This window comes from Triturus cristatus, chromosome 4_2, assembly GCF_964204655.1.
Source record: "Triturus cristatus chromosome 4_2, aTriCri1.1, whole genome shotgun sequence".
Taxonomy (NCBI): Eukaryota; Metazoa; Chordata; class Amphibia; order Caudata; family Salamandridae; genus Triturus; species Triturus cristatus.
Window position 1 is genome coordinate 561106911 of NC_140586.1, and position 18315 is coordinate 561125225.

The 18315-nt window shown below is 54.4% G+C and overlaps 1 protein-coding gene across 3 annotated transcripts in view; it reads left to right on the forward strand.

Annotated features, from left to right (window-relative positions):
- Positions 1 to 18315, forward strand: part of CCDC18 (coiled-coil domain containing 18) — a 1105805-nt gene that overhangs the window by 280042 nt on the left and 807448 nt on the right. For all 3 annotated transcript variants that reach the window (XM_085602201.1, XM_085602202.1, XM_085602203.1), the window contains one exon: positions 655 to 943. In XM_085602201.1, coding sequence (XP_085458327.1) covers positions 655 to 943 — 289 coding nt within the window. The remainder of the gene's footprint in view (positions 1 to 654; positions 944 to 18315) is intronic.

Below are 18315 nucleotides of genomic sequence, written 5' to 3' on the forward strand. Positions count from 1 at the left end.
TATGCATTATTCATCGTGTGAAGCATAATACAGGGCTGCCAGTCCCCCTAAACTGCCACTATTTACCAGGCCAAAAAGGACTTGAGGGCAAATAATCTTTAGTTGCTCCTTGTCTCAAGGATTAAGAGAGCCAGGAGCGGAGGTCGGTCTTTAACCTACCTTAAACCCAAGCTTTGGAATGCTCTGCCTATTAGCCTGAGAATGGAGGACAATTTCATGATTTGTTGGAAAAAGCTTAAGACCCATCTTTTCCCTTCATTTTTAATCATGAACCCGTCACTCCAACCCCTTTTGATAGTGCTGGGAAGCCTGACTCTCGGGTAGCCATGTGCTTTATAAAACTGGTGGATAGAATAGAATTACCTTCCAGCTTTTGCTGGAATTGCTAGTCTTTGTGAATTATGTTTAACAAGCATGCGCACAAATGAGCTGGATTCATTGTAAAGCATAATTGTCTCTTGTGGCCCTAAATAATAGAGTATTGATATGTATTGAATTTCATTGTTTTTTCTTCAGAATATATTATGGTCACTTTTAGGTTGTTTGGTAATTTATCTAGGATGCTCTTTAGATGAAGTTAAATGTAGACTGTTCAGTGGGAATTTTTACTCAAATGTGCTACTTTGATTTTTGTATAATTGTATATAATTTCAGATTACTGAAATCCGAGGCTGACAAGGGGAAAGAAAGACTTCAGTGCTTAGATGCTAAAAATGCAGAGCTCATTACCCTGCTGACACAATCGAATCAAAGGCTCCTTAAACTTGAAAGTGAGCTGGAAGATAAAGAAAATATACTGTGTCAGAGCAATGGCTCAGGGCGCGAAAATGAAGAACTAAAAGCCAGTATTGCAGAGCAAAATGAGAAACTGCTTTTTTGTCAGAAGGAAATTGAAAATTCAAAATCAGAACTTGGTAATTTGAAGATACTCACACAGATGTCTGTAAGTACAATTACATACTAAGTCAAAATTATGCATCTCCACACTGTCATAGATTTTGGGAACTCCATTTATGCTAATTTATTTTCTCTCCTTTTTTCAGAGTTATTGAGTTAGTTTAAAATTGTGTTTTCAAAACATGCTTAGCTTTCTTAACCCCTGGTTCCTAAAATGATAAAAGATTTCAGTTCTTGCTCTTCTGGCAAATAAATAACCAAATCTCCTAATTTAAATTGTTTTGTACGATTGCAAATTTGTGAATCTTTTCTTCTACCTGGCAGGTGTGGTGTGTTTTCTATCTAATTTACGAGATGGAACCTGTTCTCCTTTATAGATGGGGCAGTAGCATTTATCATATGTTTGGAAGCAAGTTGAGCCTTGCCCAATCGTTTACCAACTTTGAATTGATCATTGAGAGGTCTGTTTCAATTGCTTGTGACCAGCAACCTGGCTGTACTCTGCAGATGTTTAATTTGTATGCAGACATGTTGATGCAGGCTCCCATGAGATGTTTTATCCTCGTTAGTGCAGTTTGTATTAGTAGATGGCTCGTATTTTAGGCTCTCCACCTCCTCCTGACAGTGCTCAAGATACGCCCAAAATATCTGATAGGTTACTCTCCTCCATATGTTGTCACGTTCAAATACAATGCTGCCTCTCTTGGCTTTGATAATGGACGAAATCACTGGCAGAAAGATGCTAGCTTGGTCTGAGAACTTAAAAGCTCAGTTAATTGTGTTGGCTGGTTTAATATCAGCTGCTTCATAGTACTCTGATACTTCAGCAGCAAGGTGATAGATGGAATGTTTGAATTAATCCCAGCCACTGCTTACCACTCAGGCGCCGTCCACCGTTTATTTGCCCCACAATAAGGTCTTCTTTTGGTCAACATCATAGGTGAGCACCTGGTGCTCTAACTGAAATCCTTGTAGTAACAGCCTGTACCAGTAATGTCAATCAGAATGCATTTCTGCCTGAACCACCTTACAGGGAGTCAAAGCAAATTGATTCTATGGCCAAGTAAGTATTATTTTTAGCTAGCCTGGCGCTGTAGTAATTTAATGGTGTGTGCCTCCTGGATCTCTATACCCTTGCTATCTGGTGTATGGAGAGTGAGATTTCGCCCATCCTGAGGACTCCACCCAAACTGTTCAGGATGGCCAGGACAAAGCGAGGCACATTTTGAGGTCTGGTCCGGGCATTACAGACTGATTCCTGGGTTATGGGCACCTGTGTCCTAATTCACCGCTTTGCTTGGATGTGTGCCACTGGGTTTTCTGGGGTCAAGCTTCTTTGATGGATATGTCAGTCAACAGAGCCAGACTTTTTATATGTATGTATGTGGTTGTATAGCATGAACCTAGCCAAAAAGTAAGGTACAGTGCTAAAGGCAAACAAAGTCAACAAGTGATAGCCTTGCTTGCTTTTTATTGGATTGTTACTGCATTGTGATATAGTGTTCATTACAGAAGTGTGTCTTCAACTGTTTTTCTAAATTGGAGCATTGTTGTGGTGGCCTGTATGGATATGGGGATTTAGTTTCAATCCTGGGTGCACAGAGCGAAAAGGCCTCCTGCCTTGTTTAGTAAGAAAACTGTTTCAGTGCTGCAGTGCTTCAAGAGTAGCAACGCTATGGCTCGTTCACTGTGACTTCTCTCCCTCACTCACAAAGCAATCAGCAATATTGAAAGTTCTGTGGATATTTGAGGTGTCTTGCTTACTTCCAGTCAGCCGTCTGCTGCCTGTCCAAGAGCCAGCTATCTTTGCAGGTCAGGAATACATGTTTTCCAGGACCTTGCCGGCTCTTGAAGGTGGTCTTGACTCAAGTAGTCTCGCACCACCTGTAGGCGAAAATGTCATTGCTGTATGCCCTGGGGTTTTTACTCAGTGAGCCAAAATCCTTCATTCAGCCTGTACAAGGGTTCCCTTCACATGCCCATCCCAGACATGCTTACTTCAAAAACCCTTTTAGCCCACGACATTCAGACTACAGCGCTGGGAGCGATATTTTGTTCCAGCCATGCTGGCTCAGAGTCTACTTGGGCTCGTCCATCCTGCTGGAGGCTCAGTCATGTTGGCACATGCATGCCCTTCAGTAGCACCTTCGCCTTAAATAGGCCTAGCTCAAGGGTTTCTTTACGGACAACATACTCATTTGGATTATGCTGCACGGGATCGGCGGTGGTGGATGCTCACCTGTCATGCATCAGGCTGTGATCCTTGCCCCATCCAGAGCTTATAGTGGTGAAAAGTTTTCAGGCCGATGGAGATTGCATAGACGATGTGGAGATTAGGAGCCTCTGGTCACCACTGGAGCAGCACTATCATTTCAGTCTTTTGAGGTTGTGTGCCATCCGACTGGCTCTCAAGTCTTTTCTGCCTTCCATCAGTGGCAGGTTGTAGAAAGCTGACTTTTTATGTAGTGTGCCAATGTAAGGGTACACCATGAAAAAAAAGTCCAGACAGCTCTTATTGGTTCACAGGGATTACTTTAATAATCCCAAATGCTCTATTTGTGGCAGTGTGGTCGAGCAGCTTAAGTTTTTCAGAGGGGAGTGTTGAACATTTGTTTTACACACACAGTCAATAAATGAGACACACGCAATAAGAAATCCAAGACCAATTTAGAAAAATAACATCAAATTTATATAATTTTATACACCAGGATCATCGGAATCCGGTAAATACTTTCAGAGATATAGATTTTACAAAAAACAATAATAATACTCGAATAACGATTTTTTTAAGTATAAGCCTCAAATGCAGAAATGTTGTCCTCTGGGAATAACACACAGTGCATACATATTCTTGTGGATACCTTTTAGGGCTTAAGGTGCTTTGGAGCCAAGGTCCAAGAAATGCCAGCTGTTCAGTTTTACCTGCTCTAGCGGTGTCTGGGTGCAGAGGGGTTGGTCGTGTTGGTAGCCTCGAACGTTGCATGTTAAGTCAATGGCAAAGTACCTGTGAAAGAAAGGCTGTATGTGGGGACTTGGGGACAAGTCCGGGAGAACCCAATGATGGTTTCGGCCCATGAGGGTCACTGGAGCAAGAGAACACAGTTGGTTTCTGTGAACCTGGGCTGGGGGGCTCGGGTGCAGAGGTGTTTTGGCCAGCGGGTCTCCTGTGTTAAAGGCTCTCACGTTCTTGGGTTGACCTGGATAGGGTAAGAAAACAAGACTGCAGGGCCACTCTCGTTGAGGCTCTCATAGGTCCTGAAGCCCCTCGTCGACCGGTCTGTTTTTTTTTTTTTTTTTTTTTTTTTTGAAACCGTTTATTGCAGTTCGTAAAAGTTACAGGTATGGGCCTACAACCATCCGGCCGGCCGCTAGAATGACAAAAACATATTGCACACATACAGTGAAAGTCTCTAGGCAGTGCAGAGCAGTGAAACAGGAGTAATCAATGGTGCAGGCCACACAGCTCCAAGCCCACAGTACGGTTCCCTTTTCTTGAAACAAAACAACACCAAAAAACCACACCCGCAGGGCAACCCGCGATCCAAAATAACAGCACGTGCTCCATAAGTGGGGGATCCAAACCAGCAGCAGAACTCTGGAGAGGGGAATGGGAATAGATCAGGGACTGGGGGACCGCGCGCCCGCGGCTGAGGGAGGGGGGCCATCTAGGGAGACGGAGCAGGCGAGGCAGCCGGTAGCAGTGGTGGCTCACAAATACCCCCGCGGTAGGCGTTCCAGGGGCCCCAGAGTTTCACCCACGCCCCAGGCTTACCTCTCGCCACATACACCACCTTTTCACGAAACATACACCAATCCATATGCTCTTTCCAGGCCGACACCGCAGGGGGCCTCTGGGATCCCCACAATTGAGCAATGTCGCGCTTGGCTATCATGTATCCCAGAGTCACCCACCGCGTCTGCGGGACCGAATAGTCATTCGGTTCCCATACATTCAGCAAGCATCTCCTCGCTTCAGGCAGCAGCGCAACACGCGTCACCACACGCAGGACCTCATGCACACCACGCCAGAATCGCTCCACCTTCGGGCACTCCCACAGTATATGCATGAAAGTCGCCAACGCACCACAGCCACGCTTACACATTCCGTCACCAGCAAAACCCATACGCAAAAGCCTTGGCCCCGTCACGTAAACCCGGTGAAGGATCTTGAGCTGGACGAAACGAAGGCGAGCCGGGATGGCCACCTCTTTCGGAGAGGCCACCGCGGAAATCCAATCCTCATCGTCCAGCTCCAGCCCGTCGGCAACCCAAGCCTCGCGGAGACTAGTAAGCAGGCACGATCTATCGTTGATCAGTTTTTTGTATATGAGGGAGATCGTGCTGTCCGGGACATGGCCATCTAGGACTCTGTCCTCCAGGGGGGAGGACTCCGGAATGGATGCGACATCCGGGAAGACGGAGCCCAGCGCATGGCGGACCTGTAGGTACCGAAAGTACTCACTGCCCTGCAGCTGGAACTCCGCCTGCAGCGTCTCAAAAGTTTTGAATCCCCCCCTCGTCCAGAGATCTCCCACCGTGCTGATTCCGATCGTGTCCCACTTCTCGAAGCCCTTCGACGTCCACAGGGAGCCCAACCTCTCAGACGCATACAGCGGTGACGCCCGGGTCAAACGGTCCTTCCACCCCATAGCTGCATTAGCCGCGTGCCAGACACGCACCATGACACGCGTCGGTCCCGTCAAACGGGAGTCGGGCGCGCCAGCGTAGAGCGCTCGATTGTAATCGCCACCGGGCAGGAGCATCTTATCCATCTCAAATGCCGGGTTCAAGGCGGGCCCGTAAAGGCCATGATTAATTGCAGCTAGGCCCAGTAATACCGTTTAATGTCAGGGAGGGCGGGCGACCCCCCCATCGTACCACGGGAGCGTCAATTTAGCCAGAGCAATGCGCGGCCTCCCGTCCCAGAACAGGCGCCGCTGGAGGCCCTCCACCTCACGGAAATAGCGTGCCGGGACCAAGTCCATAGTATTCTGGAGGGCGTAGAGGAGGCGTGGCAGGGACATCATTTTAAACAAGGCCGCTCGGCCGAGCGGCGAGAGCGGCAGACGCCGCCAGCGCACCACGTCCTCCCTCAAACGCCGGAGGGGGGGTAACAAATTCCGCTCATAGCGGGCCTCCGGGTCAAGAGTGATATAGATACCCAGGTACCGAAAACCTTGGGAGGCAATCTGGATCGGACAGTCCCGTGGTAGGGCCGGAGCCTCCCCGGAAAGCACATATACACAGGATTTCGCCCAGTTGATGACCAGGCCTGAGTTGCGACCGAATGAACGCAAAACATCAACCAGGACGATCAGTGATTTACGCGGGGAGGCGAGATACAGAAGGATATCGTCAGCATAGAGGGACACACGGTCCTCATGCTCGGGGGTCCAGCGGAGACCACGGATAGAAGGGTGCCACCGCAGCCACTCCGCCAGGGGCTCCAGGGCCAGGGCAAACAGGAGAGGCGACAGGGGGCAGCCCTGTCGCGTACCCCTCCCCAGCGCGAATGGGGCCGAGACTCGCCCATTCACTACCACCTGCGCCAATGGGCCCGAATATAGAGCAATTTGACCCAGCTAATGAAACCCGGGCCAAACCCGAATTTTGCCAGCATCGCCCAGATGTATGGCCATTCAAGCGTATCAAACGCCATGGTGGCGTCCAAGGACGCCAAGATGGCCGGCTCCCGCACAAATGGGACACGCGCGAGCACCCCGTGCAAGCGCCGCAGATTGAGCGCCGTGTTGCGGTGCGGTATAAAGCCAGATTGGTCTTGGTGGACCAAATCGCCCACCACGCCAACCAACCTGTTGGCCAACACCTTGGCGAGGATTTTGGGCTCCGCGTTCAAAAGCGAAATCGGCCTATAGGATGTGACCCGTTCACGGGGCCTCCCCTCCTTGTGGATCACCACAATTGTGGCTAGACGCTGGTCCGGCGGGAGGGAACCCCGCGAGTGGGCCGCCAGGAACATCGCGCGCAGGTGGGGCGCCAACACATCCGGGCGTAGCTTGTAGAGCTCGATGGGAATACCATTGGGGCCCATGGCCTTGCCGGATGCAACCGAGCGAATAGCCAAGGCAATTTCGTCCGAGGTGGGAGGGGCGTCCAGCGAATCCCTGTCCTCCACCGTTAGGGAGGGCAGTGCGATGTCCCGAAGCAGGGCATGGGAGTCTGCCTCCGAGCAGGGGGAAACCGGGGAGTAGACTTCGCGGAAATAATCCGCGAAGCAGGAGACAATGGCTTCCGGCTCAGTGACACACGCACCATCAACACTCTCAATCAAAGGCACCACACGGCTCGCTCTCTCCCTCTTATCCAACCACGCAATCAATTTGCCAGCCTTATCACCCACATCATACAATCGCCCCTGCTGCTCTCTACTGAGGCCCCTGGCCGCCTCCGTGACGAGGGCCCGATAGGCCGCCTGCTTTAGGTGTAGAACATGCAACTTGTCGTCTGTTACCCCGCTTCCCAGGTCACCCTCCAGTTCTGCAATCTCGGCCTCTACCCGGGTCACCTCCTCCCGCTCGCGCCGCCGGGCATGGGAGATAAAGGAGAGGGCCTCCCCTCTAAGGACTACCTTGAAAGCCTCCCACAGGGAGATGGCCGAAGAGACCGACCCCACATTCTCATCGAAATATCGCTGTAGGGATTTGATCAAATCAGCACGAATGGTGGGGTCGCGCAAATACCATGCATTGATTGGGGCCACCCTGCCATCCCCCCTCGGGAAGACATCGAGATGCAACAACAATGGGGAGTGGTCTGAGATACCCCGCGCCAGATGGCGCACCTCCCCCACCCTCCCTGCGTGGGCCGCCGGGACAAGGATGTAATCAAGCCGCGAGAGGCTACCATGGGCACCCGAGTGGAAGGTGTACTGTCGCAATGCAGGATGCTTTAATCGCCAGCAATCCACCAGGCCCAGCGTGTCCAGAAGGCCGGGCAGCCACGCCTGTGCCCGGGGGAGGTCCCTAGGGGGATGGCGATCCATAGACCCAGAGGCTACCGCATTAAAATCCCCTCCAACCACCAGCAGGCCACTCGGAAGGTCCAGAAGGAGGCGCCCCAGGTCCGCAAATGTGGTGGCTTGTAACCCAGGCGGGACGTACACTGATATAAAGATAAACACTCTACCCTCCATTCTTCCCACCAGAACCGTGTAGCGTCCCCTCTCATCATGGCGCACCTCATCAATCTCCAACGGGAGCGAGTTCTTGATCATAATACCCACCCCCCGCGAGCCCGAGGTGAAGCCAGAATGGGCCGCCAAACGATATCCCCGCCGGTTCATTGCATGAAAGGAGTTACCTATAAGGTGCGTCTCCTGCAGGAAGACAACATCTGGTGAAATACGTTTTAAGTACTGCAGGACCACACCACGCTTAATCCTATCCCCCAGGCCGTTAACATTCCATGACAACACAGCCAAATCCCTACCCCCCATCATACGTCGAAACAATCGGTCGTCCCCCATCGAGCATCCTAGAAACAACAACATAGTAGCGGGTTTGCCCTGCGGTGCTAACAAACAACACACCCCCCCCCACCCCCCGGTCCCAACAAAACTCCCCCCTCCCTGCACCCCTGCATGAGCCCAGACAGCCCCCCCAAAGTGCAGTGTGCCTGTCGCCCCATAGCTAAAATACTAACTAGTCCCCCAGAGGAGGAGGGAAGCCCCCAACAGACCCCGCACGACCTCCATAGGAGGGGAAAATACGCAATCAATAAATGGTGAAGGAACAACGTCCAGAGCAAGGCCTATGCAGTCACCCCTCAATTCTGCTCCGGCGGGCCCTCCTCGCCAGCCGCGCCCCCCCCGCCCCCCCGGCCCCGATCTCCAGGCAGAGTGTCCAGCCAGTCCCCAGCCGCCTCGGGCCGGTCAAAGAAGTGCGTGCGACCATCCACCTCTACCCTCAGCTTAGCTGGAAAGAGCATTGAGTACTTGAGGTTCAGGTCCCTTAGGCGACGTTTAACACCAAGAAAGCTCTGCCGCTGCTTCTGGACCGCCGGGGTAAAGTCTGGGTAGAAATGTACCTCCATGTTGTCAAGCTTGACCGGTCCCTGTTGTCTGGAGGTCTGGAGGATAGCATCTCTGTCCCGGAAATTAAAAATCCGGGCAATGAGAGGCCGCGGCGGGGCACCAGTCTTAGGTCTGCCCCCGGGGACCCGGTGAGCACGCTCCACCGCAAAAAGCTTACTCAGCCCCCGGGGCTGGAGGTGGGTCAGGATCAACTCTTCCACGAAAAGATCCGCCGCCTCTGCCTCTCGTCCCTCCGGCACCCCCACAATACGGACATTATTCCTCCGGGCCCGACCCTCGGAGTCCTCCAGTCGCCGGTCCATCAGGGCGCTCGCCTGGCCAAGCCGGCGCACCTCCTTCTGGAGGGCCACCACGTCTGTCGTGAGGCTCGTTGTGGTGTGGGCCAGGGAGTCGACTCGGTCGTTTGTTTTGGACAAGTCTGCCCTCACAAGGCTCACATCCACCAGGACCGAGTCTATTTTTTGCGCTAAGGTGTCGAAACGCTGGTCCACCGAGGCCTTCATCTCTGCGATGGCGCCCATGACGTCCCGGAGGGTCAGATCCACCGGATGAGCGGATGCCTCCGTCGGGCCCACCGGGGATGCACGCGATGTCTCCGGAGAACCCTTCTGGAGCGTGTAGCGGTCCATACTGTTGGCCTGGTGCGCCGTGCCACGGCGGGTCGTCTTCACCTTCGCCCGGTCGCCATCTTGTTTGGTGGACATGCTGGCTCTGCCACCGTCGTGCCAAGCACCCCAAACGGGCCGCTATACCAAGTCACGGGTGCCAGGGGGGGGGCAGGGGCGACCACCGAACCGCGGGTCAACCCACCGCCGGCGGGTCAGCCGGGCTCCTGGACAAGGCCACACCACCACACCCCGCTCCGCAGTCCGACCCCGCTTGAGAGCTAGGAGGGCGCAAAAGCGAAAGTGAAAGTGCGGGGTACGCCAGTCGCCCAGCCCCGTTCGCCGCTGTTATTCACTTTGTCCCCGGATCGCCCCACTACTCCAATCCGGGGGGCCGGCGAGGAGAAGGCCACAACCCTCGATCGATGCTCCCACCGGCGTCCGGGGTCCGATTCGAGCCCAAAAAACGGGTGGCGCCTCAGCTCCGGTTCCCCAACACAGTCCCCTCAACAAGGACAGGATATCGCCAGGATTAATTCAGGAGGTCGCGGAGGTCCTCGGGAGCCTCGCACCTACGCGGCCATCTTGGTTGCGCGCTAGGCTCCTCCAGTGACCGGTCTGGTTTTGACGTCGGTAGTGTCCGAGCTGGACACTCAGCAACTTTTGTTTGCTGCAAGTATTTTGAGGCTCCTGGAGGGTCTGGCATCTATCACAAAACTTCCTGGAGAGACAGGGCGGACTTCTTAAACCTCCTTGAACCATGGTGGCCTCTTCCTGGTGTGATGCTTCCTTGGTGGACCCTATGGTCATCATAACAGTGTACTGGACAAGTGCAGTCTGTGCCTACAGGTGCAGGGGCGTGGCTTCTTCAGCCCAAGGGAGATGCTAGATGCTTGTCAAAGCGCTGGACAATCCTTCAAGACTTTAGTAGGATGCACAGCTTTTGGACAAGTCGAGTTTTTGCAATTGTCTAGGTGCAAGCAGCCAGACAGGGTTTGGCGCCAATTTCGGTGAAGTCCCTCTGTTCTCGCAGTGTCTGCTCCTCTTTGTCCTTCTTCTGTTCCCAGGTAGACTAATCTTTCTCTATGGTGTCAAGGGGCCCCCTAAATACTGAATTTAAGGACGTTAAGGCGGAACGTAGGGCAGTAACCAATGGGCTACTTACCCCTGGGGGTAGTACACCACCTATATGACCACTTCCTGCAGAGAGTGGGCCTAACCCTGACCCAAAGTAACTAGTTTTATTAGTTTGGAAATGGTGAAACCCTTTCTTGGCTGTCTACTTCATGTGGCCCACCTACGGGTTGTGCCTAGTCTGAAAGTGCAACACACCGAGTGACCACTGCGCCCTCGGCCTGGTCGCCCCCACACCTCCCGCCTGCTCCTTACCTGCTGAGCCTCCTGCTGCCACCTGCTGCCTGAGCCACCACAGGGCCGCCGAGCGCCGCCCCAGCCGCCACAGGGCCGCCGAGCGGCGCCCCAGCCACCTCAGAGCCGCCACCGAGCCCCCAGGTTTCCCGCCGCTACCAACGAGACCCCGCCCCCCCCCCGCCCGCCGATAGGCTCCCGCGCTCCCCGCCTCCCCGCAGACCCTCCCTCCCGGCTCCCCTCTTAAGGGGACCCTCACCACTACCCCAGGAGTGACCACTGCGCCCTCGGCCTGGTCGCCCCCACACCTCCCGCCTGCTCCTTACCTGCTGAGCCTCCTGCTGCCACCTGCTGCCTGAGCCACCACAGGGCCGCCGAGCGCCGCCCCAGCCGCCACAGGGCCGCCGAGCGCCGCCCCAGCCACCTCAGAGCCGCCACTGAGCCCCCAGGTTTCCCGCCGCTACCAACGAGACCCCGCCCCCCCGCCCGCCGATTGGGTCCCGCGCTCCCCGCCTCCCCGCAGACCCTCCCTCCTGGCTCCCCTCTTATGACGCCCCCAGAGCGACCGCGCAGCGGACGCGCGCAGCGGGAGCACCGATTGAGCGCCAAAGGTAAGCCAAAGGTAAGCCCGTCTGCGCCCGTCCGTGCCTGGACCGCGCCCAGCGCCATAACCCCTGGCCCCCGCAGATGCCACCCCACCCGCCGGACTTACGATGCCGCCACCCTCAACGCACTCAACACCGGCCGAACCCCCGGGTGCTACCAAGCCACTCCGAGACGCACCCACGGACCCTACACCTGCCAGTCCTGCAAGTTCTCCTGCATCCGGACCTGCACTGCTTCAGCACCCACCAAACGGAACACCAGCAGCAACCACCTCAAGTGCATCCTGCTCAACACCCGCTCCGTCCACAGACACGCCGTTCAACTCTGGAACCTCCTCGACACCACAGCTCCTGACGTTGCCTTCCTCACGGAAACCTGGATGAACGACTCCTCAGCGCCCGACATCGCCATCGCCATCCCAGAGGGCTACAAGATCATCCGGAGAGACCGCGACAACCAGACTGGAGGAGGCATCGCTATCATCCACAGGGACACCATCCGTATCTCGACCAACACCGACGACACCCTGACAACCGCCGAACACCTGCACTTCCAGATCCACACCGACCCCAAGACCACCCTCAGAGGCACCCTGATCTACCGACCCCCGGGACCACGCACTCAATTCAGCGAAGACATCGCCGACTTCATCAGCCCGCACGCCCTCCCCTCCGCTGACTACATCCTCCTCGGGGACATCAACTTCCACCTGGAGAACAACAACGACCGCAACACCACCACCCTGCTTGACAACCTCGCCACCCTCGGACTCAAGCAGCTGGTGACCACCCCCACCCACCTCGCCGGACACACACTCGACGCCGTCTTCTCGTCCAGCAAAGACATCTCCTTCAGCCACGCCACTGGACTCCACTGGACGGACCACAGCTGCATCCACTTCACCTTCAAAAGAACCACGGTCCACCACCACCAGCAACAGGCTGCACGAAGAAGCTGGAACAAGATCACAGCCGAACAACTCGCCGCATCCCTGAGCCAGCACCCTCCCGCCAGCTGACCGAACCCCAGCCAAGCCGCCGACAACCTCACGAAATGGATCTCCACTTGCGCGGACGAGCTCGCCCCTCTGAGGACCCCGCCCAGCAGACCCGGAAGCAAGAAGGCCCCGTGGTTCACCGACGAACTCAAGAGCTCCAAGAAGAACTGCCGTGCCCTCGAGAAAGCCTGGAGAAGAGACCCAACGCCGGACAACATGACTACCCTCAAGCTCGCCACCCGAATGCACCATCAACTGATCCACGCCACCAAGAAAACAGCATTCAAGGACCGGCTGGACAACAACGCACACAACAGCAAGGAACTCTTCAACATCGTCAACATCGTCAGAGAGCTCTCCAACCCCAACGCCGGAACCAACGACATCACCCCATCGCAAGACCTCTGCAACTCCCTCGCCTCCTACTTCCACAACAAGATCGCTGACATACACAACAGCTTCAGAACACAACCAACGCTCCCCACGACCAAACCAACGCCCCCCACCACCACCCTCAACGCCTGGACACCGATCAACCTCGAAGACACCATCAGCACGATGAACTCCATCCACTCCGGATCCCCAACCGACCCCTGCCCTCACCACATCTTCAACAAGGCCGACGCTGTCATCGCACCCCACCTACGGGACATCATCAACACCTCCCTCGACACCGCCACCTTCCCTGAGAGCTGGAAGCACGCCGAACTCAGCGCTCTACTAAAGAAACCAACGGTGGACCCCACCGAACTCAAGAACTACCGCCCCATCTCGCTCCTCCCGTTTCCAGCCAAAGTCATCGAGAAGACCGTCAACAAGCAACTGGCAGCCTTCCTCGAGACGACTGGTTCCCTCGACCCATCCCAGTCAGGCTTCCGGGCCAACCACAGCACCGAGACCGCCCTCATCGCTGCCACCGACGACATCCGAACCCTGCTGGACAACGGAGAAACAGCGGCCCTCATCCTCCTGGACCTCTCCGCGGCATTCGACACTGTCTGCCACCGCACCCTAGTGCAGCGCCTCAGCAACGTCGGGATCGAGGAGAAGGCACTGGAATGGATCATCTCCTTCCTCACCGGAAGGACACAGAGAGTCCGCCTGCCCCCGTTCAGATCAGAAGCCACGGAAGTCCTCTGCGGCATCCCTCAGGGCTCCTCGCTCAGCCCCACCCTCTTCAATGTCTACATGAGCCCCCTTGCGGCCATCGCACGCCAACACAACCTGAACATCATCTCCTACGCTGATGACACCCAGCTGATCCTCTCCCTGACCAACGACCCCGCCACCGCCAGAGCCAACCTACACGAAGGGATGAAAAACGTGGCCGAGTGGATGACGACCAGCCGCCTGAAACTGAACACAGACAAGACGGAAGTCCTCATCCTGGGCTCCTCACCCTCCGCCTGGGACGACTCCTGGTGGCCCCCCGCCCTGGGCAACGCACCCAAACCGACAGACCACGCACGCAACCTGGGCTTCATCCTGGACTCCTTCCTCTCCATGACCAGACAAGTCAACGCCGTCTCCTCGTCCTGTTTCAACATCCTGCGCATGCTACGTAAGATCTTCCGGTGGATCCCCACCGAGACCAGGAAGACGGTCACCCAGGCCCTCGTCACCAGTCGACTGGACTACGGCAACGCCCTCTACGCCGGTACCACCGCCAAGCTCCAGAAGAGACTCCAGCGGATCCAGAACGCCTCGGCGAGACTCATCCTCGACGTCCCCAGACGAAGTCACATCTCCAGACACCTGAGAGACCTGCACTGGCTCCCGATCAACAAAAGAATCACCTTCCGGCTCCTCACCCACGCGCACAAAGCCCTACACAACCAAGGCCCGACCTACCTCAACAGCCGCCTCAACTTCTACGCTCCCAAACGCCACCTCCGCTCGACCAGTCACGCCCTCGCCGCCGTCCCCCGCATCCACAGAGCGACAACAGGAGGAAGATCCTTCTCCCACCTGGCCGCCAAGACTTGGAACGTCCTCCCGACCGACCTACGCCTGACCCAAGACCACCTCTCCTTCAGGAAGAAGCTCAAGACCTGGTTGTTCGAGCAGTAGCGGCCCCCCCCCCACCCCCCCCCCCCTGGCTCCCCTCTTATGACGCCCCCAGAGCGAACGCGCGCAGCGGGAGCACCGATTGGGTGCCAAAGGTAAGCCAAAGGTAAGCCCGTCTGCGCCCGTCCGCGCCTGGACCGCGCCCAGCGCCATAACCCCTGGCCCCCGCAGATGCCACCCCACCCGCCGGACTTACGATGCCGCCACCCTCAACGCACTCAACACCGGTCGAACCCCCGGGTGCTACCAAGCCACTCCGAGACGCACCCACGGACCCTACACCTGCCAGTCCTGCAAGTTCTCCTGCATCCGGACCTGCACTGCTTCAGCACCCACCAAACGGAACACCAGCAGCAACCACCTCAAGTGCATCCTGCTCAACACCCGCTCCGTCCACAGACACGCCGTTCAACTCTGGAACCTCCTCGACACCACAGCTCCTGACGTTGCCTTCCTCACGGAAACCTGGATGAACGACTCCTCAGCGCCCGACATCGCCATCGCCATCCCAGAGGGCTACAAGATCATCCGGAGAGACCGCGACAACCAGACTGGAGGAGGCATCGCTATCATCCACAGGGACACCATCCGTATCTCGACCAACACCGACGACACCCTGACAACCGCCGAACACCTGCACTTCCAGATCCACACCGACCCCAAGACCACCCTCAGAGGCACCCTGATCTACCGACCCCCGGGACCACGCACTCAATTCAGCGAAGACATCGCCGACTTCATCAGCCCGCACGCCCTCCCCTCCGCTGACTACATCCTCCTCGGGGACATCAACTTCCACCTGGAGAACAACAACGACCGCAACACCACCACCCTGCTTGACAACCTCGCCACCCTCGGACTCAAGCAGCTGGTGACCACCCCCACCCACCTCGCCGGACACACACTCGACGCCGTCTTCTCGTCCAGCAAAGACATCTCCTTCAGCCACTCCACTGGACGGACCACAGCTGCATCCACTTCACCTTCAAAAGAACCACGGTCCACCACCACCAGCAACAGGCTGCACGAAGAAGCTGGAACAAGATCACAGCTGAACAACTCGCCGCATCCCTGAGCCAGCACCCACCCGCCAGCTCACCGAACCCCAGCCAAGCCGCCGACAACCTCACGAAATGGATCTCCACCTGCACGGACGAGCTCGCCCCTCTGAGGACCCCGCCCAGCAGACCCGGAAGCAAGAAGGCCCCCCCCAAGCGCCTTGAGACCCTCCGGGTGAGTAGTGCGCGTTATAAATGCCTATGATTGATTGATTGATTGACTATTTAATTTCCCACCTGCTCTAATGCCAAACGCGGGAAAGCCGTTGTTGCATATCAAAGGCTGCAGAGGCTTTGAAGCCTGTGGCCATGACATGCTAACTTTCTAGACATCCTGCTGGAGGAGGTGTGATCACCTTCCTCTGGAGCAGTCCTTGTTCCTGACCTCTGAGAGCATTGGCTGTACAGTGCAGGGTGTCAGAAACTCATTTATGGTGGCAGGCAGGAAGATACCAGTCAGCCCTCTGGGTGCATGTCATAATAAATCTAGTAATGGCATCAGTACAGATTTATTAAGATGAGGTGTTTGATACCAAACACCGTTCGTTTCAGTGGAGCCATTATGTATCTGGGTAACTCGTAATGACCAGTGCCCAGTACATATACTTAAGATGGTTGCCTGATCACTTTCAATATCTAGCAGTGGAAGTAGACATCACAGGGGCATATCTGCTCATGCAGATGTGCCCTTACAATATATATGATGCACCCTGCCTTAGGGCTCTAAAGCTTGCTGTAATGGTTACTTACATATATTACATTCAGTGTACATGAGCATGGCCATGAGTGTGCCATGTCGTGTTTTCAGAATGGTTCACACCATTTCACGCGGCCTGCAACAGCAGTCTGCATGTTGTTTGTGTGTGGGTCCCTTAGGGTGGTATACTACATGTTGTAGCCCCTAGGGACCCTCTTTAGTAGCCATGCCCTAGGTACTAGGTGTACCATTTACTAGGGACTTACAGGGGTGTTAAAGTCTTTGCCAATCGGGGTACAATTAGACATTTGCTTTGTTTCAGTGAAAGAGCGCTGGTACAGGGGACCTGGTTAGAAAGACCCCAATGCACTTTCATTCAAAAACCTTCAGTATTAGAGCAAAAATAGGGGGTGACCATGTCAAAAGGGGCACTTTCCTAAACAGGTTAGTCCAAACAACACAATTACCTTGTGGTACTGTTACAAGCAATGCATAGTGGGGTCCTGTACTCTGTCTGAAGTCCCTGATTTGATCAGTAGGGTATGCCCATGGTAGATCTGCTAGTATCTCCTCCATGAGTGCTTCAATGCCACAGCCTTTTGCAACCTGGAATCTTCTCCTCAAGGATGTATTGTAGACATGTTCAATGGGGCTCAAGCATCCTTTACATATTGTTCTCTCTGCTGATGATCCCAAGTGTCCTGCAGGTCAGGCCTGACCAGGCTCAGCTCATTAAGATATCGCTATACTGGACTCAAAGGTTCTTTACTCAGAACTTCTGAATATCTGCCTATGCCCTTCGCTTCGACTACTACTTGTTCTGGAGAACCTGCTATTGCAGCAGTAGGAAAGTGGTCTGCATCAAAACTTCACTATCTTTACCTCAATGCATGGAGATTGGGCAGCGTAAAGTGAGTGGTTTCGATCTTCCATTGTCATTGTGACTGTTCACTTTCTGTCCACACATTTTATTGATTGTGGCCGCTGGACTCAATTTGGCAACTGGTGCAAGGAGAACAGGTAAAGCTGTCTTGTGTTTCTGTTTGTTTTGTTTCAAGCTCAGCAAGGTTTTGTTGTTGGCACTGGTAAAGGCTAATTATCAGATGTTCACCCTTTTTGCCTGATCAGCCCTCTTTGTTAACGTCATCTCTTCTGATGCATTTTATTGACAGTTCTTTCATTCTTCCACCCCAGCTCCTTTATTATGCAGCAGTGGGATCAGAGTTTAAAAAAAATATATATTTTTACTTTTGTGATGTGTGCTTCCTTCAAGGCTCTGCATAGTGGCAGCTCTTGGCTCTAAAGACTGTGTTTCTCATTGTCATTACGTCTGCGTGTTGCATCCGTGAGTTGCAGATATTATCAGTCCGACCTACCTATGCCATTTTTCCCTTGATAAATTGATGTTTCAAACTTGCCTCCTCTCTTCTGAAGGTGGTGTTGCCTTATGTGGGGTATTTTGCTCTTCATCACATCCTTCAAAGAAGGAGGAGAGGGTGCACCGATTGGATCCTAAGCGGCCATTCGTTTTTACATTGATTAGACTTTGGAGTACAGAGTTGGTGATCAGTTGTTTGTTGGATTTGTTGGTGCCAAGAAGGGAACAACTGCTCCAAAAACGGACCTAATTGCAGTTGAATGTATGTTAAATCTAGCTGTCACACATCAACCTAAAAATATCTTCCTAAGGGACATTAGGTGCATTCCACCAGGGTGACGGCAGGTGTTGTGGCCCTGGCTTTGGGTGTGCTTGTTTTGGACTTCTGTCATGTTGCAAACACAAGGAGATGATGGACGGAGCACTGAAACTTTTCAGACACTCGCCCCCAGTCACAGATCTGGGTTAAATCCATTATCATTCTTTAGCTCACTTCGCCACCTCAGTTCAGACTCAGTTATATGCAAATCAGTCTTGATCCTGTGCCTCATGGGAACAGTTCAACCCCAAACTGCCAAGCCAGGTCTTC